Raw genomic sequence first — 25838 nt, forward strand, 5'->3', positions numbered from 1 at the left:
CACTTTAATTTTGCAGTTTTACGTGAGGGAGTGTTTCGTTCTATGGTTGCGTATGATAGAGGTAGACGTCGGGCCGAAAGTATTACATTTACGACATTGCCAACCTCAACAAGCAGCTGTGCGGTAGTCGTTGCCACGTGCTTTGTAAATTCCGCTTTTCTTTCATTCGGCTTTGCTCATTGTTTTCTTTTCTTACATTGAGATGAAGATAATAAACCTACTTACCTACTTCGTCACAGAATTCGAGTATGATTTCCATGACACCGAAAGATCGGTTGTGTTGACTGCGTGTCAGCTCTACCAGCTCTGCTTACGCAATAATAATAATAATAATAAAAGACGGTTGTAGAGTGCCAGCCCTGCGAGGGTGAGGTGGGGTTCATTCTTCCGCACCGCTTCTCAGCGCTTTGGCAGTAAGTACGCGTTTGTTTACGCTGAGAACCGACTGCCAAGTTACAGTGTTCGCATATGCTTGATCCAGTCACATTAATGTGACCATGCCCTATGTTCGATGTCAGCATACAATAACCACTCACATACGGCAGGTGGCAGCACTAGTAGCAGGGATATATAAAACGTGTCGGGGGGCCGAGATGGGTTTTACCCGCACTTGGCTCAAATGGCTCTGAGCACTATGAGACTTGACATCTGAGGCCATCAGTCCCCTAGAACTTAGAACTAACCTAACTAACCTAAAGACATCACACACATCCATGCCCGAGGCAGGATTCGAACCTGCGACCGTAGCGGTCGCGCGGTTCCAGACTGAAGCGCCTAGAACCGCTCGGCCACAACGGCCGGCTACCCGCACTTGGATAACCCATATCCATTCACCCCTTCCCACCCTCTCGAGCCAAACAATCCCGTCAGGCACCACCGGATCCTGCGCTCACGAGTGCCCAGGAAGGACCTAAATCCCATCAATCGCCACCCTGTCTTCACGCCTTCTGACTGGGAACATATTTTTGTGGTCTCAGCCAGGTGCGTGTCAGCATGGGAGTCCAGTACTTGTCCGCGGCAATCTCCACCGCGTGACTTTCATCCGGACCTGTTCAGTCCCCAGATAGACGAGCAGATATCATAATTTCTTCGGAATTCCCCATAGGAACCCTCCGGACGCCTCGTGTCCATCATGTCACAACCAATCCGTCAGGCCCATCTTTCCTGTCTACCCCAGGAACTGCAGGCACAGCGACCCAGTCTCGTTTATCCTGCTCCACAACGGGCTTAGATGGCTCGTTATGTTAGCCAGCCAGCCAGCCAGCGGGGGTGGGCCGATAGGAGGGGGAGGGGGGGGGGAGGCGCGGAAAACAGTGCAGTCGTCGTCGTAATGCGGAAACGGAGCGATTTATAAAACTGGTTCAAATGGCTCTGAGCACTATGGGACTTAACATCTATGGTCATCAGTCCCCTAGAACTTAGAACTACTTAAACCTAACTAACCTAAGGACAGCACACAACACCCAGTCATCACGAGGCAGAGAATCCCTGACCCCGCCGGGAATCGAACCCGGGAACCCGGGCGTGGGAAGCGAGAACGCTACCGCACAACCACGAGCTGCGGACAGGAGCGATTTATATGACGTCCTGAAGTAAATGTTTATCGGCTTTCGAGGCAAATGTGGAAGCATTTCTGAAACGGCTGTCTGTAAACTGTTCGCGTGCCGTAGTGGTTAAAATATACAGATCGTGGCAAAATGGCGCTAGTCAAATTCGGTGCCGAGGCATCTGTGGAGCACCACGGGCCTTACATGTTTGACAGGGGTGAACAACGGCTGTCGAGCTGTGTACAGGCGAACACATGTGTAACAGTTGAGCAGTTGACCGCCCAGATTAACCAAGGCGCTACCAACATTATCCCCTCAACGACCTTTCAGTAAACGTTCTCACTGCGTATGGGCCTCCGTGGCTAGCTCCTGGTTCACGCACCCATGCTGACTGCTGGTCATCGGCGACGAAGGCTGGAATTTGTAGGTCAGTACCGCTACTGCACATCCAATGAGTGGCGAAAGGTGGGCTTTTTAGAAGAATCACGTTTTATCCTTTATCGGACAGGTGGCCGTTTGTCTGTACAGAGTGAAACGTCTGAAAGCAAAGCCGTCGAATGGTCCGGTCCGGAGGCGGTATGAGAACTGCTTTCGTGACATTCCCTGCGTGATCTCGTCATTCCAGAAAGCACAATGGACCAAAGAAAGTGTTCATCTATCCTTGGGGATACTGTGCACTCATATATGTATTTTGTCTTTTTCGGTACGGCGGTATTTACCAGCAGGATAATGCAATGTGTCACACAGGTCTCTAGGTACGTGCGTGGTTCGAAGAGCGCCAGGATGATTTTATCGTACTCCGTTGGCCAGCAAACTCCCCAGTTTTGAACCCAATCGAGAATCTGTGGAACCTCTTCGAAAGGACTGTTCGTGCCTTGGATCCTCAACCGAGAAACCTAGCCCAGTAGGCATTGGAGTCGGCGTGGCTCTACATCCCTTGCGGATCTTCCAGAACCTCAGTGACGCTGTTCCTGCACGTCTCGCAGAAGTAGCGCTGCGAAAGGTTTTTGACAGCTTGTCACATTAATGTGACTCGGCAGTGTATAAACTTTACTTAAAGAGAAAAGCGTGTTTCCAGAACGAGATTTTCACTCTGCAGCGGAGTGTGCGCTGATATGAAACTTCCTGGCAGATTAAAACTGTGTGCCGGACCGAGACTCGAACTCGGGACCTTTGCCTTTCGCGGGCAAGTGCTCTACCAGCGAGCTACCCCGTCCTCACAGCCTTACTTCTGCCAGTACCCCGTCTCCTACCTTCCAAACTTTACAGAAGCTCTGGCAGAAGTAAAGCTATGAGGACGGGGCGAGAGTCGTGCTTGGGTAGCTCAGTGGTAGAGCACTTGCCCGCGAAAGGCAAAAGTCCCGAGTTCGAGTCTCGGTCCGTCACACAGTTTTAATCTGCCAGGAAGTTTCAGAAAACTGTGTTGTTTATACACAACGTAATGTGCCTATGGGATTTCCCTTAGGACGTAAGTCGGCATTAGTAGGAGATTAATGAGCCGAAGCATTACACAGTTTGCTTCAGGCCGTAAGCGTTGAAACACAAATCGCTAGCAGAGTGCGATTTATTCTCTTCTAACACATACAAATTTATGTTGCACAATACGTGCCCAATTTGCTTCGACATAAGTTGCAGGTGGGATAGCAAGATAGAGTCAGCAACTGCACGCATATCTCCATGAGTTGTTATCTTTACAGCCTTACCCCGCCCTGCGAATGACTCGTCAAAAACGTCTCGCTGTGACGTGTGGGTGAGTGGCAGCAACACAAATGCAACCGCATGGTTGTGGCGGCCGTTAGCCAGCGGCACGGGTGGAGTGCTGGACTCCAGCGGCCTGCACTGGAACAATAGCGGACAGCCAAAGCGAGCTATCGCCTCCGCTCACGCGTTCTGCCGATTGTCCTCGGCTGTGACAGCACTGGCTGTTGTCTGCGGATTTATCGAGTGCAAACACACACGCACTGTACAGCCCAGTGCCGTTTCGCGTCCCATCTGGTCTCAAAGGAACCTGTGACCTGGCGAGGCGGAGCAGTGGTTAAGCCAGTAGACTCGTGTTCGGAAGGACAGGTGTTCCTACACCAGTTAGGTGGGATTTTCCAAGGGTTTCCTAAATTACTTAAAGTCGATACGTGGGATGCTGCCTTGAACAGACTTCTTAATTCCAAAACTTTGCAGAGATACCTTAATTTTTTCTTTTTTGACACTAGACGAAACATGTTTGGCCAAAAAATAAGAAATAAAACTTAGTTGTAAGGACAAGTTTTAATTTCAAGGGAATAGAATTTTGTTATAACCTAGAATATTCCAGAATGTTGGCAGTAAATTTAACTCAATAAAAAATTAATCAATAAAAAATTAACTTTGTCTGCAGAAGATTTTATTTGAAGTGACACACAATTCATCAGCTACCTGTTCTACGATCACCATAAGGCTTTAGTCGAGTGACCTTTCATCTGCGCCTGTGGGCTATGTCTGAGCCAGTGACTACTCGCAAGCATGTAGCAGCGTCTCCTCCGTTGTTCGCTATTAAGAGGACAGTGAACACGATCGCATGTTCTGCAATAGCTAAATTTGACACTCTGATTTGCTTCTGCGATTTAGCTTCGAACAATGTCCAAGTCACCCATGGTCAGTGGTGGGATGGCTTCTTCACGTAAACTCGGTACCTACACCTGTTGTCTTCTCTCACCCATCAAAAGTAGTTTCGCTAACAGCGGTGTCTGATAATAAGCTTTACTTCGATAGCAACACGTTCCAAAACTACAGGTTGGTCTTGTCAACATTTCTGCCTTAGAATTTCCCGTCGATGTTACTTTGCGAGACGGGGTGCTCAAATAGTGCATAGCTAACGAAGCGGCGGAAAGAATCACCAGGTTACGAGGGGGGAAGGTCGGTTAAGACACAACACCTGCGCTTAATGTAGCGACAGGATTCTACTAAGTGTCCTCACTTCTCTCTTAAGCAATGATGGAAGCGCTATATTAAGGTGCGATACGCTGACAAAGTTGCAAATTTAGCAAAGGGATTACTTCGCAGGCTTGGGTAGACCATGCCATGTGAGCGTATGTAGAACCGAGGTCTGCGGCATTATTCGGCTGCCTTACACAAAGTGTGATTCGTCCCCGCAATGCACAAAATACTAGAAATGAAGCTTTACGTTGCCACAAATGATCTTTCAAACAAGCTCAAACTTTTTCCCGTTGCCAGTGACTCAATTTCGATAAGCAGGAAAGGAAGTTGCGAGTGAATGAGGCTTTAGTCCCTGACAATCCTAGGGTTTGCGTAATACTTACGTTCCAGATTTCATTCACCAAAATGAAAATTATTCTGACATAGTTCTAGGCTGAGGCATTTGAGCGATGATAATAACAACAATTTTAAACTAATTGTGCCAAACAGTACAACAAAAAGATGAAACATGGAGATGGATTCCTGTAGTGTGCCAACAGTTCCAATCACAAACATAACGACATCACTCGAAAGCCATCGCATGTGAAACATACTGCGTGCACACAAATTCTGGATATTTCTTACAATGCGTTAACGCTGCCAACAACGTGACTCAGGTGACGTTATTTTTAACTAAACAGGAAAAAAGACAAAAAGGTATTATATCTTTTAGCTTGAAAATAATGATCTCATGAATGAGAGGTTTGGTGCAATAAATAAATTTTTCTGCCGACTAGTTTGTCAGATTTGCTACTTGTACGGCGTGCTAGAATCTGGAGAAGTACGGTTTCCAATACTGCAATTTTCTCCGATAGCAGGTCATGCTAAGATTGACTGTGTTGAAGCACAAGCTGCTTGACTGCAGTAAGGAAAATATTACAAAATTCTCGCAATAGATCCCTCGCTTCTGTCAGTAACAAAGTGACCAGTTCAAGTATTAACTGAACTGGACTTAATCCTCAGAACTACTAAAGGAGTTGCAAAAAGATATGGAAGTACCGCGAGAAATGCATGCATGAACATACATTCAGATGGTAGCCAAGCCTGTAGGTTGCGTTGTTGCATTTGACCACTAACGGCACGTGTGTAATGTCATCAGTACTCTCAAGTGTCAGTCGTGGTCACACATAAGTTCTGTATAGTTGAGAGTGGCCTATTTCAGAGCTGAGTGAATTCGAATGTGGGCGAACTGTTGGTGTTCGTATGGTGGATGTTTCCGTAAACAAAGGAGTCGAACGGTCTGATGTTTCGAAAGGCAACGCATCGAAGGTTTTTACCGCATACACGGTAAACGAAAAAACATCATCCTTTAAGTTACAACGCAGACGAAAGTGTGCTGAGTGAACGTGACAAACGGTCACTGAGAGAACTGTGACGAAAAATAAGAGGACAACTGCAAAAAATCACTGCGGAAGTGAATGTTGCACGCACGAACTCTTTCAGCATGAAAATAACACGAAACGAGCTCTGTAAGCGGGGAACTGCAGGGTGTGATGGAATTCCAAACCGCCCATCAGTAACGCAAATGCCCGTAGAAGGTAAACGTGATGCCGAAGCCATAAAACCTGAACTGTGGAGGAATGGAAGAAAGACATTTGATCGAATCAGTCCTGTTTCACAGTGTTTCCAACTTCTGAGCGAGATTACAGCCCAAGAGTGAAACATGGCCGGGGTCCGGTGATAATTTGGGCAGCTATATTGTGGTATTCCTTAGGCCCATGGGTACTAAGCAAGGTCCCATTACTGCTAAGGATTGTGTGACGAATTTGGCTGATCAGATCCGTCCCATTGTGTGACGTTTGTTCCCCGGTGGTGATGCTGTGTCCCAAGAAAACAAGGCCCCTGTTCACAGCGTCCAGGAATGGTTCTATGAGCTCGAGGATGAATTGTCGCATCTCTCCTGGCCACTACAGTCACCAGATCTGATTGTTATTGAACCTTTGTGGTCTATTTCAGAAGAAATGGGGACTGATAGCTATTAACCTACGTCATCGCTACCTGACCTTGCCACTATTTTTCAGGACCTGTGCCGGCCGGAGTGGCTGGCTCTGAGCCTATGGGACTTAACATCTGAGGTCATCAGTCCCCTAGAACTCGGAACTACTGAAACCTAACTAACCTAAGGACATCACACACATCCATGCCCGAGGCAGGATTCGAACCTCCGACCGTAGCGGCCGCAGGTTCGAATCCCGCCTCGGGCATGGATGTGTGTGATGTCCTTAGGTTACTTAGGTTTCAGTAGTTCCAAGTTCTAGGAGACTGGTGACCTTAGATGTTAAGTCCCATAGTGCTCAGAGCCATTTGAACCATTTTTTAAGGACCCGTATTTATCCGTTCCGAGACTGTTTTCACTGCTAACGAATTTCCTACACCGTATTAGACATGGTTTGCGGTGTTTCCCTATTTTCATCTACCTCCTATACTTGACACCCATCCCCCCCCCCCCCCCCTCATTTGTTCTCCCTGCCTCCGACACATTTGGGTAACTGAATTGGTAGACATTGCTCATGAAAGCCCTAGCCTACTGTTTTAAATTGCTGCAAACGATAAATATAGCGCAAAGAGTAAAAGATCCTACGAATTTTCCCCGTTTGTGACTGTATTGTTCCGGTGTCGTATTTAACAAAAAATCAGTGAGAACTGTTGCTGAACTAACACGCCGCGTTTTATTGAACGGCTTTGAGTCACGGTGTAGTCATTCCTTGTAGTACTGTTAACTGTCGATGAGTGGCTGTCCTAGCTATTAATAATTCCGGAAATAGATGTCCTGGCTGGGACTGGTCGATAATTCCAGACGCCAGGGATAACGAGAAAGCTCACAGCTGAAGATGTTGTAAATAAGAAATTGGTAGTTTCGTGTAATGCGGCGCATCGAGCTGGGATACACGTTAGTTAGATCGCATCGATGACGGTACATTCTCCCCCACGCGTTGTGGTTCTGCGAAACGTTAGTCATGTACTTCAAATGTGGCGTGACGCGACAAAAGCGGCAGCGTTCGAGCAGCTAACGCCATTTGCCACGCCTGAACGGGCCAGACTCTCCCGCAGTTCACAGCGAGTGTCGCCTTCACTGGTATAATGAGGACAGATGGATGCCGAATAAACGAGCGGGGCGGCCGTTTCATTATTTAACGGGGGCGGCCGAGAGGTGCGTCCGTGGCCCGGATAGGATAGGATAGGAGAAGAGAAGCGAGCACAGCACGGCTGCCTGCCACACCCCGCGAGCCGCCGGCTGCCGGCCGGCTTTCCGTGTCGAGGTCGATCGCATCCTGCTGGCAGTTGAGCGCGTCTCCGCCAGGCGGCAGCAGCGGGCGAGCAGAGCCCGCGTGGCGCGACGGTGGCGCCGACCCACGGCCGGCCGGCTGTCGACGCGGATAGCGACCTATCGCAACGCAGCCGGCGCCGACCCGAGCGAGTCGACCCGCAACGCGCGTGGGCGTGGGCTGTTTCGCAACAGTTGCGCGGACGGCCTTGACGGTCGCCTGGTGGCTGCGCGTGTCCTCTGTTGGCCGACATTCGTACCAGGCGTCGCTGGCAGCGGCGCAGTGCGCCGTACGCACCCACTCGGCGCAGTGATACCACGCGACTTCGCTGCTTTGTATTCCGCGCTGTTCGAAGATCGCTCGTCGAATACGCTTCACTTCAGTTACCATACCTCCGCGTTCCTGTCATGCCCACATTACCAACGTTTACGGTGGTGTCTAAATAAGTTCTTACGATTTCTGCTAATGTCCGCATATTTTAATTTCAGGAATTTCGTTTTCGACTCGTATTGTCAACACTTCATGTGCTTTTTACTTCGGTTATTGAATTACATCATCATAGACTGACATGGAACAAACTATAAAACTGTTGTTGCGCAAAGATACTGAAACTGATGATAAATGTTTTGGTCAGTTTTCAAATTAAAAGAAAATCATAGACTTGTATAATGGGAAATCTGGACGAAACCAGCAGAAAGTGCAAGTACACTGAGTTGTGTAATAGTAATGAACAATTTAGTGGATTAATTTTAATTGTAAAGTTCTTCTTTGCAGTGCCAACGCATATAACGCCTGTGTTGAGAGGCTTTTCTTCTTAATACAGGCACATTGGACGAAGGAGAGAAACAGACTGGCAGCTAGCTGAATCTGTAAAACGGTTTAAAATGATAAAATGTACCAAATTTTAGCTGCACCAACAAAATCAGCTTTCAAACAAGATTCAGTCCAGCGAAAAACAGACGTAGGATATGGGCTCTAAGTAACGTAGGTATGTGTGATTTGCTTGACATTTTTATTTTGTTTCATATATGATAGAGTGATTTCACAACGAAAAATGGAATTAATAATGTTTCATCCGGGAATCCACAAAGGATTAGATTGGATCTCGATAGGAACATGACAGTCACTGTTGAACGGCCATCGTACATTCTTATTTAAATCAAGAAATATCCCAACCTACTACCGTTTGCCTGGGCTACGCTACGGATGAGATGTACAACAATCATACTTTTCTACATAAAAAGTTTCTAACACCACTATATATGATACGACGTCAGAAATGTTTACCTTTTTCTACCCTCTTATCGAGATCCAGACTAGAACCGTCCTAAAACCGTGTTCAACAGTAAGGGTGTCCTCATTTTGGAGTTTCAGAATATGAAAATCCTACCTTCACAATTTCAGGAAGCAATGTTAGTTATTTCATTCAGCTGGCATGCTTAACGGTGGCAAGTTAATTACATTCTATCTGCCGATCTGATACAGTTTCATACTCACGGACGATAGGTAGATAGTATTAGTTATCGACGTGTTGACAGTATTGCTTTGCCGTGGCTGTTAATTACTGAAAACGACAGTCATCTGTACTGTTTCAGTAAAATATTTACGTGACTGTCGAAGATACATCGAACGAAGTATTTCGACAAGCCAGACTTCGCAAAGTGGCGAATACTTCGGTTTACTTTCGCTGTATAAATTCATTCACCTTTTTCTTGCTGCAACAGATGGATGCCGAATAAACGAGTGGGGCGGCCATTTCATTATTATTTATTTACTTTTTGGATTTGTTTAGCCTTTTACATTGAAAACGCCACTATTTTTTTATATGGAATAATACAGTTTTGTTTATTTCTTATGGAATTCTTATAGATGCGAAGCATTTCACACCTAACTTATACGCGAATAAAGCTACTCGAAGACCTGTAAAAAACGCTTTAATCGTGCATAAATTACTATGTGAACTGTTTCGGATCTATAGATATCATATGTAAAAACGAAACATTATGTAAAAACTCCAATGATAATTCCTTTAAAGTAAAAAAGCAAAACGCCTCTAGAACGTAAATAAGTATTATACTGCAGCAAGAAGGCGACGTTTGAATGTATGAAACGAATGTTTATGTACTTAAATGACTACACAAGTACTTTTATAATTTTATTTCATTTTTGCACGTTTTATACCCCAAGATACTGCAACGTAGTGTTGTCTCTCTCCATCAGTTCTTTTAAAATAGTTCAGTATACTTTCGAGAGGCACTTAAGTTTATTCAAGTATCTTTTATGAGAAAATATGACACAATGCAGAGAAACTCGTCTTCTTGGCGCATTTTGGGGGTCAACGTTAAAAATCTAGTCAGTAACACACTTCTAATTGCAGTACAACCAGAAGCGCTGTTAATAAAATTATCTACTGTGTAGTGTAGCGACAATGGGCGATTTGCGAGCAGCAGAATTCAAATTAGTCTCCGTCATCTGTGGCTTAACTAAATCACTGTGATCCAGTCGCTTCTCGTTCAAACGAGCTGGTGCTCCGTCTCCAACGATTTTTTCACACACGAGTTCTTAAAGTGCGCGAGAAAACCGACGAACGGCAAGACTTCGTACGAGGTCAAGTTTCTCTGGTTTTACTATCATGTTGACTGCGTGAGATTTTTGTGGCAGGAAACGATAACGTGCGTAGCGTTATGCCACTGGAGGAGGACGTGACGCACTTAAGCTTACTGAAACAACCCGTGACTAAATACATCGTCCTTCGGTGAAACCTTTCCCTCTCTGCTATGAATCCTGCCTCACCAGAGTTCCAGACTGACAAACAGTAGTTAAGTATTAGTAGAACAAGGGTTTTGAAGGATACCTCCAACGCGAGTGAATTACATTTAATTCTTACAGCGAATCTCAATCTCTCATATGCCTTCCCTGTAGTTGATTTTTTATGTAATCTCTCCGCTTTGAACAGCTCCAGCGGAGCTGGAAAATCTTGGAACTCACGAGCGATTCCTTCAGCCGATGTCCTGCGATTTTTTTACAACCACCCTCCGCAATGCTCGAACGGTCCCTGTCAGTACATGAGCTGTACCTGGTCTTCTACATCTACACCTACATCCATACTCCGCAAGCCACCTGACGGTGTGTGGCGGAGGGTACCTTGAGTACCTCTATCGGTTCTCCCCTCTATTCCAGTCTCGTATTGTTCGCGGAAAGAAGGATTGTCGGTATGCTTCTGCGTGGGCTCTAATCTCTCTGATTTTATCCTAATGGTCTCTTCGCGAGATATACGTAGGAGGGAGCAATATACTGCTTGACTCCTCGGTGAAGGAATGTTTTCGAAACTTCAACAAAAGCCAGTACCGAGCTACTGATCGTCTCTCTTACAGAGTATTCCACTGGAGTTTATCTATCATCTCCGTAACGCTTTCGCGATTACCAAATGATCCTGTAACGAAGCGCGCTGCTCTCCGTTGGATCTTCTCTATCTCTTCTGTCAACCCTATCTGGTACGGATCCCACACTGCTGAGCAGTATTCAAGCAGTGGGCGAACAAGCGTACTGTAGCCTACTTCCTTTGTTTTCGGATTGCATTGCCTTAGGATTCTTCCAATGAATCTCAGTCTGGCATCTGCTTTACCAACGATCAACTTTATATGATCATTCCATTTTAAATTACTCCTAATGCGTACTCCCAGATAATTTATGGAATTAACTGCTTCCAGTTGCTGACCTGCTATATTGTAGCTAAATGATAAGGGATCTTTCTTTCTATGTATTCGCAGCACATTACACTTGTCTACAATGAGGTTCAATTGCCATTCCCTGCACCTGGGTGAATTCGCCGCAGATCCTCCTGCATTTCAGAACAATTTTCTAATGTTACAACCTCTCGATATACCACAGCATCATCCGCAAAAAAGCCTCAGTGAACTTCCGATGTCATCCACAAGGTCATTTACGTATATTGTGAATAGCAACGGTCCTACGACACTCGCCTGCGGCACACCTGAAGTCACTCTTACTTCGGAAGACTTCTCTCCATTGAGAATGACATGCCGTGTTCTGTTATCTAGAAACTCTTCAATTCAATCACACAATTGGTTTGATAGTCCATATGCTCTTACTTTGTTCATTAAAAGATTGTGGGGAACTGTATCGAACGCCTTGAGGAAGTCAAGAAACACGGCATCTACCTGTGAACCCGTGTCTATGGCCCTCTGAGTCTCGTGGACGAATAGCGCGAGCTGGGTTTCACACGACCGTCTTTTTCGAAACCCATGCTGATTCCTACAGAGTAGATTTCTAGACCCCAGAAAAGTCATTATACTCGAACATAATACGTGTTCCAAAATTCTATAACTGATCGACGTTAGAGATATAGGTCTATAGTTCTGCACATCTGTTCGACGTCCTTTCTTGAAAACGGGGATGACCTGTGCCCTTTTCCAATCCTTTGGAACGCTACGCTCTTCTAGAGACCTACGGTACAGCGCTGCAAGAAGGGGGCCAAGTTCTTTCGCGTACTCTGTGTAAAATCGAACTGGTATCCCATCAGGTCCAGCGGCCTTTCCTCTTTTGAGCGATTTCAATTGTTTATCTATCCCTCTGTCGTCTATTTCGATATCTATCATTTTGTCATCTGTGCGACAATCTAGAGAAGGAACTACAGTGAAGTCTTCCTCTGTGAAACAGCTTTGGAAAAGACATTTAGTATTTCGGCCTTTAGTCTGTCATCCTCTGTTTCAGTACCATTTTGGACACAGAGTGTCTGGACATTTTGTTTTGATCCACCTACCGCTTTGACGTAAGACCAAAATTTCTTAGAATTTTCTGACAAGCCAGTACATAGAACTTTACTTTCGAATTCATTGAACGCCTCTCGCATAGCCCGTGGCTCTTTTCCATCTCTTGGTTTAGCTGTCGTTGTTCCTTCGCGTTTCCATTTCCCAGTCTCATTGCCAACTGCCGACTTTGGCGGTGTTAGAAGGGTAGAAGCATTGCTGACGGATTTTTTACTCAGGTGGCATACAATGACTACGAAGTCCACGTTCGAAGTCACTGATCTCTCCCAACCGATCCATCCTGCTGTTTCTGCTCCTCTACTCACAACACAATACTCTCCCCATCTTCTTTTATACTGGCGGGTTCGCCTCTCGTGATATCTAGTGGTCAGTTATGCATTACACGGGGGTGCAGGGACACTCTGAATCAGACAGTGTCCAAGATGCTATTCCACGCCGGTGTAAAATGAATGTGCGCAACGGAAAATAATAAACGCTAAAATGATGATTTGGCCCTGTCTGACTACTCCTTGAAGCAGATCTTAGGATCTCTTAATTCTGTGAAATACACTCTAAACATAAATGAATGATTAAGGGAACTAATACTACTAAATGATAAACGTTGTTCCTGCTTATATATTTATTGTAGATTAAAATAAAAACATTTATATTACAAAGTTTACATTTCCTAAGTAGAATTACTAATCAATTGTCCAGTTCTGCCCCTTTTATGACTGCGCGATCTAATATCAATAACGCGAAATGACTGACATCATCTACGTACCAAACACTAGAAGACACTACTTTCAAAGATGATCTACGGTGGTGTGGAACCTCAGTGGAAACACACTAACGTGATCACGGCTGTTCAGCTTTTATAGCCCTAAAAAGCCGAAGAAATTTGCGATATCACAGCATGTACTATGTCCGGTGCGTCGAAGTGATGGTTCTCGTACTCGTCTGCGACGATGGAAGAACTCCAGCCACAAATAAACTCTTTCAAACACGAGGACGGCAGAAGGCGGTCCTCTGACTAATATACTCTAATACTGTCTTCTCCTCTCTATGTTCTAAGACGAGAAACGCGAACTCCAAGCCACAAAGACGGAGGTCAGATAAGGTCTCAACGTAAGTATAGGCAGAGGAAGTGCTCTCAATTACTGAACGCTGCGTACTCAACGACGACTTCCAACCCGGAGGTGAAGTCCAGAATCGTAAAGGTTCGCAACAGAACAGTTCCTAACTGTTCTAACTATGAACTCTAATGAGAGCAAAGACAGCAAGTCCGTCTGTACCAACAAAAGCTGATATCGAGCGACCGTCACACACGGGCGCTCACAACTGAAGACGTCGTCTCTCCACTGCTGGTCTCCCAGCAAGGATGGCTCTCCACCCTCGTAATTCCAGAAACGAATCATATTCCCGAAACCACGGACTGTTCTCCCTTTCTACAGATTCTTCCGAACGCCGACCAACGATATTTTAGTCTTTTGTCGTCCAGCGCGGAAAGTTTGCGAGGAAAAACCTACACTCGTACAATAGTACGCTTCTGAGTAAAAATCCTTGGAAATAACCCAGCCTGCGTGGTTTCCGAGGTGACGCTTCCTCGTTCCTCACAGCTGCGTCCAAGATTTTCGTTGTTTCCGAAGTATAATCCTTCCTGTCTGGCTACAAACCGGCCGGTCGCGACTCTATTGTGCCCCAGCGCTCAGGTGTCACAACTTCCGTCTTGCTACTTCCTGTGTTTAAGCAGGACCAAGACACCTGTGTGCGCCTTCCACCTAGGGCTTGAGTTCCGCCTGCCTTTTCATTTCCACTGTCGTTCCAACCTCTACTAGTATGATAATAAAGACACTCCGTCACCTTTCATGCAATGAACGTTAACAAATATTTACAAGGCGTACTTGACAATGTCAGTCTCCTTTATATATTTACTTATACGATGTACAACCTATCAAATGATGTCTAATTGTGGTCGTAGTTCAAGGCAAAGTATGTGGATGAGTGCTTGTAAGGTGTGAAATTACATCCACCTTACAAGTACATATGAAGGATAAAGAATATTTCACTTTGCACTGCGCAGCTAGGCTGTGGGAATGCTTAACATCTGTGACCTGAGAGTCCTATCTTACTTTTATCGCGAGCTGCTTCTCATTCCGCGGCACTGCCTGTACTGTCACATACTACACGATCCAGCGACATTAATGTGACTGCCGCCTGTAGCCGACGCCAGTGTGCAATAACCACTCACAGACGGAGTGTGGATGCACGACTGGGGGCGATGGGGAGGGGGGAAGGGGATAAAGTGTGTCGTGTGTCACGGAACGCGGAAAACAGGGCAGTCGTTGTCGTAATTCGGAAATGGAGAGATTTATTCACGTCAAAAAGAACATGATCATTGGCTTTCGGGTCAAGGGTGGAAGCATTTTTAAAAAGTCTATGTTTTATGTAAACTGTTCGCGTCCAGCCGTGATTAATACACTACTGGCCATTAAAATTGCTACACCACGAAGATGACGTGCTACAGACGCGAAATTTAACCTACAGGAAGAAGATGCTGTGATATGTAAATGATTAGCTTTTCAGAGCATTCAAACAAGGTTGGCGCCGGTGGCGACACCTACAACGTGCTGACATGAGGAACGTTTCCAACCGATTTCTCATACACAAACTGCAGTTGACCGGCGTTGCCTGGTGAAACGTTGTTGTGATGCCTCGTGTAAGGAGGAGAAAAGCGTACCATCACGTTTCCGACTTTGATAAAGTTCGGATTGTAGCCTATCGCGATTGCGGTTTATCGTATCGCGACATTGCTGCTCGCGTTGGTCGAGATTCAAAGACTGTTAGCAGAATATAGAATCGGTGTGTTCAGGAAGGTAATACGGAACGCCGTACTGGCTCCAATGGACTCGTACCACTAGCAGTCGAGATGACAGGCATCTTATCCGCATGGCTGTAACGGATCGTGCAGTCACGTCTCGATCCCTGAGTCAGTAGATGGGGACGTTTGCAAGACAACAACCATCTGCACGAACAGTTCGACGACGTTTGCAGCAGCATGGACTATCAGCTCGGAGACCATGGCTGCGGTTACCCTTGACGCTGCCTCACAGACAGGAGCGCCTGCGATGGTGTACTCAACGACGAACCTGGGTGCACAAATGGCAAAACGTCATTTTTTCGGATGATCCACGTTCTGTTTACAGCATCACGATGATCGCACATTGGAATCGTGTATTCGTCATCGCCATACTGGCGTATCACCCGGCGTGATGGTATGGGGTGCCATCAGTTACACGTCTTGGTTCGCATTGACGGCACTTTGAGCAGTAGACGTTACATTTCAGATGTGTTACGACCCGTTGCCCTACCCTTCATTCGATCCCTGCGAAACCGTACATTTCAGCAGGATAATGCACGACCGCATGTTGCAGGTCCTGTACGGGCCTTTCTGGATACAGAAAATGTTCGACTGCTGCCCTGGACAGCATATTCTCCAGATCTCTCACCAACTGAAAACGTCTGGTCAATGGTGGCCGAGCAACTGGCTCGTCACAATACGCCGGTCACTACTCTTGATGAACAGTGGTATCGCGTTGAAGCTGCATGGGCAGCTGTACCTGTACACGCCATCCAAGCTCTGTTTGACTCAATGCCCAGGCGTATCAAGGCCGTTATTACGGCCAGAGGTGGTTGTTCTGGGTACTGATTTCTCAGGATCTATGCACCCAAATTGCGTGAAAATTTAATCACATGTCAGTTGTAGTATAATATATTTGTCCAATGAATAACCGTTTATCATGTGCATTTCTTCTTGGTGTAGCAATTTTAATGGCCGGTAGTGTATATACCGAGGATGGCAAAATGGCGCAATCTAAGCCCGGCGCCAAGGCAACTGTGGTGCGTCTCGGGTAATCGACGACAGAGGTGAACGATGGCTGTGGGTGTCTGTTCGGGCGAGTAGAAGTGCTACTACTGATCTACTGACCGCCCAGTTGAGACAAGGGGCTACAAGCAGTGTGTCTTCAAAGACCATTCAGTGAACGTTGCTGCGTATGGGCCTCCGCAGCAGGTTCCTGGTTCATGCACCGACGCTGACCGCTGTTGATCGACGAGGAAGTCTGAAATTTGCGCGCTAGTAGCCCCAACTGGACGTCCACTGAGCGGATACAAGTGGTCTTTCCAGAGCAATCACGCTTTATGCTCCATCGGACAGATGGCCGTTGGCGTGTACGTTGTGAAACGTCTGAAAAGCAACACGACAATCGTCGGAAGGGTCCAGCCCGGGGTATTCCCTGGGTGACGTCGTCATTCTGGAAGGCACAGTGGTGCAAGACAAGTATGCATCTATCTTTGGAGACCGTGTCCACGCCTATGTGCATTTTTTTTTACGTCGGCTTGTTGGCATTACCTGCAGGACAATGCAATGTGTAACACAGCTCGAGGTGTACGTGAGTGGTTCGAAAAAACACCAGAATGAGTTTTGCTGACCTTCTCTGGCCACAAAACTCCCCGCATTTAAACCCAGTGGAGAATCTTCGGGATTATCTCGACCGCGCTGTTCGCGCCACGGATTCTTAACCGAGAAACATGGAGCAGCTTTGCACTGGAGTCGGCAGGGCTCCACATCCATGTAGGTACGTCTCTTCCCGCACATCTCGCGGCGGTCCGCGCTGCAGAAGGTGGTTATTCATGCCTGTGACAGGTGGTCACATTAATGTGATTGCACCCCGTAATATCGTACACAAATTATAATCTCACTCACAGCGACATCACACAGGCCTAGTGACTGATTTCTAGCGAGTGTAAGGATACTTTGTGCGTCGCGATAATCACTCAGTTCAACTTCGAACATCGCTATACTTACACGATTAATCCTTGTGGTTCACTCCACAGTTCGGTGCAGATGGCACAGTCAAAGCGCCGTGGCAAGTATTCACAAACATGAATCACTTTCCGTACCAACTGTTTCAAAGTAAACACTGAAGTGTGTCTAATGGCCCGTTCAGCATCGTACCGACATTTAAGCACTCATTACTACCATAGCAAAGTTTTTATCACCACACTCTGTTCCATGCTCCGATGAGCTATCCGAATACAATGGGATGTAACCAATTACTTTGTGCCGCAGACGCCTCTAAGCGCGCTTAAATGAACAAAACCCTCGCTACCGACGAACTACAGATGCGACGTACAGTTACACAGAGTTTGTAAGTTACAGGCAGATGTGGTTAAAAGATGTAAAATAGGTACCTACGGCAACCAATGATGTCTCTAGAATCTCATTTGACCTCTCCTTACACAGGCACTGACAGTAAAAATCAAGCATAAACATTCTAAAAATTGTAGAATATCGTCCATGCATTTAAGGCTTCGTCGACGGACTAAATGTTGGTAGGGCTATCCACCACAGCAAGATGTCTCTGAAACTCCGAGCCGCGCGAGATTAGCCGAGCGGTCTAGGGCGCTGCAGTCATGGACTGTGCGGCTGGTACCGGCGGAGGTTCGAGTCCTCCCTCAGGCATGGGTGTCTGTGTTTATCCTTAGGATAATTTAGGTTAAGTAGATTGTAAGCTTAGGGACTGATGACCTTAGCAGTTAAGTCCCATAAGATTTCACACACATTTTGAACATTTTTTTGAAAGTCCGAAATATTACGGTAGTGCACATTGTCATCATCTTCAGGGCATGATGTCGACTGATGGCGGAAGGTCCCAGCAGATCATTAACTGTTGCCAAATACGTGCTACAGTCACGTCAAGCAACCAACCGAAGCACTGGCAGGCATGTAACAACTCGTTCTCCCGAAAGGCGGCGAAACCCCACAAACTGTTTTATTTATGTTCAAATGTGTGCGAATTCCTAAGGGACCAAACTGCTTAGGTCATCGGTCCATAGACTTACACATTACTTAAACTAACTTATGCTAAGAACAACACACACACCCATGCCCGAGGGAGGACTCGAACCTCCGGTGGGATGGGCCGCGCATTCCGCGACATGATGCCTCAAACCACGCTGCCATTCCGCGCGGCTTTTATTTATGTTTCAAAATATGCACAAGGATATGGCGCTATAGTCATCTTGTGGTTTGCGCCATCTGACGAAGGTTCACTAAGACCTGATACATTGTCAAATAGAAGCAAGCAACCTCACAAATGTTAGTATAATAATTTATTGGACCAAGATCGCCTAATTCCTACAATATTCACATTACCGTTTGCAGCATTTTGTTGCTATTTTGAGATGTAATGATCTACAGTGTCGTCACGATATACAAATTAGACGACATAATTGACATTCGGGCCAATGCAACATTGTAAAGAGGGAGGAATAGAGGGAGGGAGAGAGAGAGAGAAGGAGAGCAAATCTCTGCTGAAGGATTAAACCTCCACCTTAATGTTTTTTTTATTATTTTTCTTTATTAATCCAGTCTCGAAACTTTTTGCGTTGATTGGGTATTTGATTGACATATTTTATACCATTTCATGATGTTCAGAACGCATGTAATTTGAGTTTGTATACTACGATGACACTATTGCTTATCACATCTGATGATGCCAATAAGTTGCTTATACTGATATTGTGACCTGCCCGCTCCCTCCTTCCTCTCTGGACGAATAAGAATAAAGCTCGTTCTCTGCCTTCTGTTAATACAGCGAATGTGTGGGTTTTGTCATCTGACGTCTGTTCACCATTGTGAGAGGACCATCAACAGCATAAGAGACACACTACTTAAAAATGGCGGCGAATATTACCACAATTTGCGAGGTAAGACACTTTGTCATTACAGTGATTGCTGTATTAGTCGGACTATACATTAATGACTCGATATCACATTCTACAAAAATGTCGGAAAATATTAGCTCTCTAAGCGAACTCATATCTTAATTAACAAAATTAGCAGAAAGTATTCGGCATTTTCTGTAAGCACTCCAAAGCGCGAACAGAACTCAGTATTCCACAAACACATACGTAAATACGAGATGCTGGGATGTTTAACAATATCTGCAACACACTGTTTAATAACAAATAGGTCTACACTCTCGCGAAGCACCAAGTCAGCATTCTTCCTGTATTATTATTGTGAGAGACCAAAAGCAGTGTGCATAGTATACCTGTAAATGCTATGTCTACATCTACATCTACATTTATACTCCGCAAGCCACCCAACGGTGTGTGGCGGAGGGCACTTTACGTGCCACTGTCATTACCTCCCTTTCCTGTTCCAGTCGCGTATGGTTCGCGGGAAGAACGACTGTCTGAAAGCCTCCGTGCGCGCTCTAATCTCTCTAATTTTACATTCGTGATCTCCTCGGGAGGTATAGGTAGGGGGAAGCAATATATTCGATACCTCATCCAGAAACACACCCTCTGGAAACCTGGCGAGCAAGCTACACCGCGATGCAGAGCGCCTCTCTTGCAGAGTCTGCCACTTGAGTTTATTAAACATCTTCGTAACGCTATCACGGTTACCAAATAACCCTGTGACGAAACGCGCCGCTCTTCTTTGGATCTTCTCTATCTCCTCCGTCAGACCGATCTGGTACGGATCCCACACTGATGAGCAATACTCAAGTATAGGTCGAACGAGTGTTTTGTAAGCCACCTCCTTTGTTGATGGACTACATTTTCTAAGCACTCTCCCAATGAATCTCAACATAACGGAATCACGCGCGCCCTGCCGTTCGCTCAGCCCGGCCGCACATGCGCGGTGGTCGGCCTTAGCTTCACGTCGCGGCCACCGGAGATTCATGGCATTATCTCCGGCTGAAGACGTCGCGCCATTCCATAGTTCTTGCCTGCAGCTCCCTCTATGGCCACAAGATATAACGGGAGCACAGACGTGACGCCGGGGTCACTCGCTCTTGCTCACTAGCTGTGTTAATATCGAAGTGTTATTGTATAGATCTTGTATGACAACCTGGGCTTAGAACTTTGTTACGATTTGGATTGCACTGTGGATTTGGGAATTGTATTGTGAACCTAATTACGTAGCTACTTGCTGTGAGAGCAATAGACGGTGCCTGCCTCAGTGTGGAGAATAAAGATAAGTAACCTTCCTGATCGCTGGCGCCTTACTTTGAGACTAATTTTTTCTCGGCCATCAGATCTTGCGTCACAGCCCGGACACGTCCTGCTACCAATTCCAACTTATGTTTACCATTCCAGGCAGACATAAAAGTTGTAACACCTCACTCGTCACTTATCTGGTTTTGACGTGTGTTCACCCCAGCTAATGGACTAGCGGATCAACAGAGAGTGCAAAACTGCCGCAATATCGGATAACGCAAAGAAAGTAATAAGGCCCTGTGACTCCCGATTGAACTGCGGTGGCAGTGTTGACATTAATTGATTCAGAATTGATCCCTTTTAATTAAAAAGGGTTGCACATTGATGTTATATTCAGGTATTGAACACCAGATGCAAATGTGAACATAAAATTAATTAAGAAAGTGACTTGGGATTTCAACTACTTGATTGAAAACAGATGCAGTCGATTAGCACAAATTTATTTTAACTCACGACCTTCAATCATCACATTACATGACTCTCCTAACAGGCAGTGGTGATAAATTGCGTTTACGTGGAGCACAGCGCGATAAATCAAAATTAATTCCTATCGACTGACCCAAGCGTAATGCGAAGTGCGAGAAGAATTCTACAATACACGGCCCATGAAACCCTCGTGGAAACTTTGCCGATGTGATCCAACAAATTAATCAGTGGCCTAACTCAAGACAGAGCGGGCGCAATATCACCAAACTCAGCGTGGCAGGGCGTCGTCGTTGTGCGGACGTCGGCCGGCCTTGTGGTGCTGCAAGGCTGCGCTCGTCTATTCACTCCTAGCTCAGTACATAGCTGAACCAAAACTTTCTATCTCCTAGCTCAATCGTTCCGTTTGCTGAGTCCTAAACTGCAGAGATGCCCACTCTCTCTCAGGCAAGCTGAATAAAGAACGCCACGTCCCCACTCTAGGCAAGCTGTACGGAGACTTCAGCCAGTCTGCTCTTCGCCTCAGTTTCCGCTCCAGGAAAATCACTTACGCCAATTGCAGCGCAAGTCGAGTTAATTATGTGTCGCTTCCCAATGCCGACCAATGCCTGCTCTGGGAAGTGACCAAATTCCCATAAAATTTCCCTTCCTCTCAACTTCTGCTATTTATGTCCTCTAAGGCCACCCATCAAGGTTAGCATCTGCATAAAACACCAATTTTTCCGAAATTCTGAGTCCCAGGAGAGTACTTCAAATTTCTTGGTCCTAAGTTCCAATCAGAGGCCGGTGTATTTCATTCTGCCACTCTTCACCTGATTTAGTTTAGACTCTGTAGACCGTGAATTCAGCGTGAAGTTGCTATAGTCACGAACAGGCATATTTCGACTTCTGTTGACCACTCCACCGTAGCTTTGCGCGGCTTTCTTGCATGTTTCACTGAAAATAGGATGACAGACATTTATCAACAGGCGTACAAGTTCTCCATCTGCTTCCCAGTACACCAGCACTGTCACTCATCTTAAGGCACCTGGAGGCCACGCCCCATTACCGCTTTCTCACAGTTTGAGCCGTCCTAAGCTGCTTATTGTCACTTTCCTTCACCGCACCCCAGCAGCGCGCCACCACCCGGCCGTGGTCAACTCTGAATACTTCCGTGGAATGAACTAGCCTCCAGTAAATCGACGCATTTCCACAAAGTTTTCATGTCGCTTGAATTACTTTAAAACCATCACCCAAGATTAATTATTCCAATACATCCATACTACACCCTCTACAAGATGCACTGAGCCTTGTCAGTCATTTTTGTTCAGCCTTAGTGTTCGCTCAACGAGACTTCGGTGATCTATAATGACTTCATGTAAGTAGTTCTTGGCATCTTACAAAGTAAATATCAACAAAAAATCAATAAACATAATGTAGCTAAATTTTCACTGCAAACTTTCATCAGCGGCATAAAACTAGCAACTTGACACCGTAGTTAAAAAAAAAAGGGAAGTAATAGGATCGCTAATAGTGGGATCCTAGAGAAATATATTATGTTCATACAAACGATGGGAAATCCGAGTAGTGTTATCACTGGAAGTCTTATCAGTGGATTGTGATGTGTCACTTGATGTTTAATATGCTCAAAACTTTGACTGGCTATTACTGTGCTTCGTTTCTTCATTTGTGAGAACATGACATCTTCCTCTGAGCTTGTACATATACTCGACACACCGAGTGTAACCGAAAGATCCCCGAGTGCAACAAATAATACTCGGTATCGTCTATGGTCGCATACAACTACAGTTCCTCGTTTCAGAGTTGCGCCACGAGCCGAACTGAGTTACCAGCCAGTCGGCCGATTTAGGCCGCCTGCTAGTTACTTATCTTTTCAGTCACGCCGTCTGCGGCGAGGAAGTAGCGACGTCACAACAGAAAGAGACAGAGCAGAGTAGGCGAGAGCGGGAGGTACTCACCCTTGCGGATGAGGAGGCTGGTGACGCGGCGCAGCGCCTCCCGCGGCGAGCGGTGGAAGAACTTGGGGGAGAGGTTGGGCGGCAGCGTGGTGGGCTTGCGCGCCGCGTCCCACGGCGGGTGGTGGTGCGCGTGGTGGTGGTGGTGGGCGCCGGCGGCCGAGCCGGCGGGCCCCAGGCGGTCCAGGTGCTCCGAGGAGGCGGGGCGCGCGCGGTGCCGGGGGTACCAGCCGCGGCCCGGCCCGCCGGCCGGCAGCTCGGGCAGCAGCGGCGCGCCGCGGCGCAGGGGCGTGCGCGGCACGTCGAAGCCCGAGCCGCGCGCGAAGATGGGCGTCTCGGGCAGCGAGCACGACGTCTGCAGGCCGCCCGGCGCCGGCGCCGGCGAGGGCGCCGCGGGGGAGCGCGGCGCGTAGGCGCGCGGCCGCCGGTGCGGCGGCAGCTCCGGGGGCAGCGTGCGGCGCTCGCACGGCACCTGCCGCCGGGGACACAAAACCAGGCTACAGTACTCCGCCCCACAGCGGACGTAAAACTGTTGACAAGGTTATATCCCACAGGATGGCTAACACACTGAGTGGCGTCATTTATTATTAACTGCGAACACACAAAATGTCGGAACTATCTATGAAGGGCAGTTAAATGAAAACAAGACAGTTCGAAAAAAAAATTTACTTAACTCTTTGAGCAGTGCCACAGGTCGCGATCAACAAGCAGACTCTCTTTCTACGCCACTCACGTAATCGAAAATAGTCCCAGGAGATCCATTCGCCAGTCGACCTTATAACCCAGTGCAACCCCGGCCAGAGGAAGGTGGCGGAAGCAAATCGTTGATGCAGCGCGTAGTCTACAGGGCCTGTGATCGCTGAGACGGCTTGGCGTCATCTGGGGGTGGGGGTAGGGGGGTGGATGATCATGGCTGGCGAGAAATCAAGGCTTGGCTCATCTAGGGGTGGATGAGCATGGCTGGCGAGAATGACACGCCGCCCGGAGTTGTGGGGATCTGCCATCCTGGACGCAACAAATGCCTGCCTTGTGTGCTGGTACTCCGGGATCATCGGGGTATTAGCTTCGGACTTTGACTCAAGAGTCATGTAACGGTGGTTTGACCTCCCTGGACAGCTTTGTGGTAATGCTGCGCCGACCACTCTCTAGTAGTTTTGTTTCCCTCTTTTCATTGGTGGACTTTCTCGAGCGAGAAACCTGTGAGGTAGACATTGTTTTTCTTCTGTCATGAGATCCGTACTGGGATCCACATTTTGCTTTTTGCTTAAATTTTGTTTTGTTTCGACTACTTTGTCGACATCAGCTATGTTATTGTTTATTCCTTTTTCCCAATAAAAACAGATTGAGGAATGTCGCTCGCGTTTTGTCTCTGCTGCCGCAGGCAGAACATACAGGACATGTAACGGTTTCCCAGCGAAACTTCTGCATTGTAGTCGAAACAACACACACAGCCTGCAAGAGCCCAGTGGTCACTGACTCTCTCGAATACAGCGCCATAGTTAAAGCACAGACGAATGTGGACACTTTGCAGAGACTGAACCACACCATGACGTCCATACGCTCAAGAATTTTGACGAACGGCACCAGTCATAATTCTCACTCACATGCTGCCAATGCTGTTTCGACTACACCGCAGATGTTTCGATGGGGAGCGATTACACATTTTCCACACTATTCCCATCTCTCCCCATGCGACTTCCGTATTTTTAGTGCCCTGAAAAAAGACACTCGTGACTGTCGATTTGCTTCGGGTACAGTCGTGGATCTATAGGCAATCGCAAACATTTTATCATGAAGGCACTGACCATCTTGTGTCACGGTGGGATAAATGTGTGAAGAGTAGTGGCGATTAATTTTGAAATAATAAAGAGGCAACTTACTTTCTTCCATCTGTCTCGTTTTCATTCGACTGTCCCTTATATATTAGTAACAGACTAACCTGGGGCACAGTTGCAACTTGCCTATTTAATGGCTTCCAGGGGCTACAAGAATATGACTTTCGATATTTTGCACAGCTACTGACCGAATTTAAAAATTTAAAACACTGTCTTAATCTACTCTTTAAGAGGCATACGCTCACATTTAAAGTTTAACACAATAAGATTGGTAATATAGTTAGAAGTTTTGTGTATGTCTTGAGCGAGCACAACTCACAGCATGCAAAATGCCCAGAATGTATTCACCCAGATTTCAAAATGAGAGCACTTAGCGCCTTTCGAGAAATTTTACATTTTATTTCAAAACCTTTAGAAAGCTGCTTCTACCTGTCACTCCCACAAAATGATAAAAGGAGAAAAACCATTACTTTTAATTTATTACTCCTTTGCCACTAACTCTATTCACGACACATTTTGACCATACCCACTTACACTACTAACTGCACCTGCAAAAATGGTATCATTGTATGACACATGGTTCATGAGATATGCATTGGAGTCTGATTCTTTAAAGAACCAGGGGTGTGAGTTTGCTGCTGCAACAACTGATGTATTGTACCAGTAACGTGCAGCAGCAGGGCCACAAAATATATAGATCCACACCTCTTTAACTTAATGTGAGTTTCTACTGCAGTGCCTCATCCAATACCAGACACTACTCTGCCAGGCATGAGGTCACAATTGGGGGACACTAGAAAATGGAATATGCATCATGTTCTCATACTCTGCAGAGCAACAACAATCTGCATCATACTGGATAATACTACAAGTTCCTGCCTGCGGTCCCACAGGCCTGAGTGGGAAGCAACCTGTTGTGGCATCAATGTGTCAATTGAACTTGCTGCTAACACCCTTCAGCCTTGACACAAATAGACATTAGTAAAACACTGACGATATTTATTTTGCTTATATTGTGGTA

General features: G+C 46.4%; 1 protein-coding gene across 1 annotated transcript in view; it reads right to left on the bottom strand.

The window, feature by feature from the left end:
- LOC126456318 (uncharacterized) overlaps positions 1 to 25838 on the bottom strand; it is a 1428646-nt gene that overhangs the window by 511322 nt on the left and 891486 nt on the right. The window contains exon 15 of the mRNA XM_050092069.1: positions 22986 to 23454. Within this exon, the coding sequence (XP_049948026.1) occupies positions 22986 to 23454 (469 nt within the window). The remainder of the gene's footprint in view (positions 1 to 22985; positions 23455 to 25838) is intronic.

This window comes from Schistocerca serialis, chromosome 2 (genome assembly GCF_023864345.2).
Source record: "Schistocerca serialis cubense isolate TAMUIC-IGC-003099 chromosome 2, iqSchSeri2.2, whole genome shotgun sequence".
Taxonomy (NCBI): Eukaryota; Metazoa; Arthropoda; class Insecta; order Orthoptera; family Acrididae; genus Schistocerca; species Schistocerca serialis.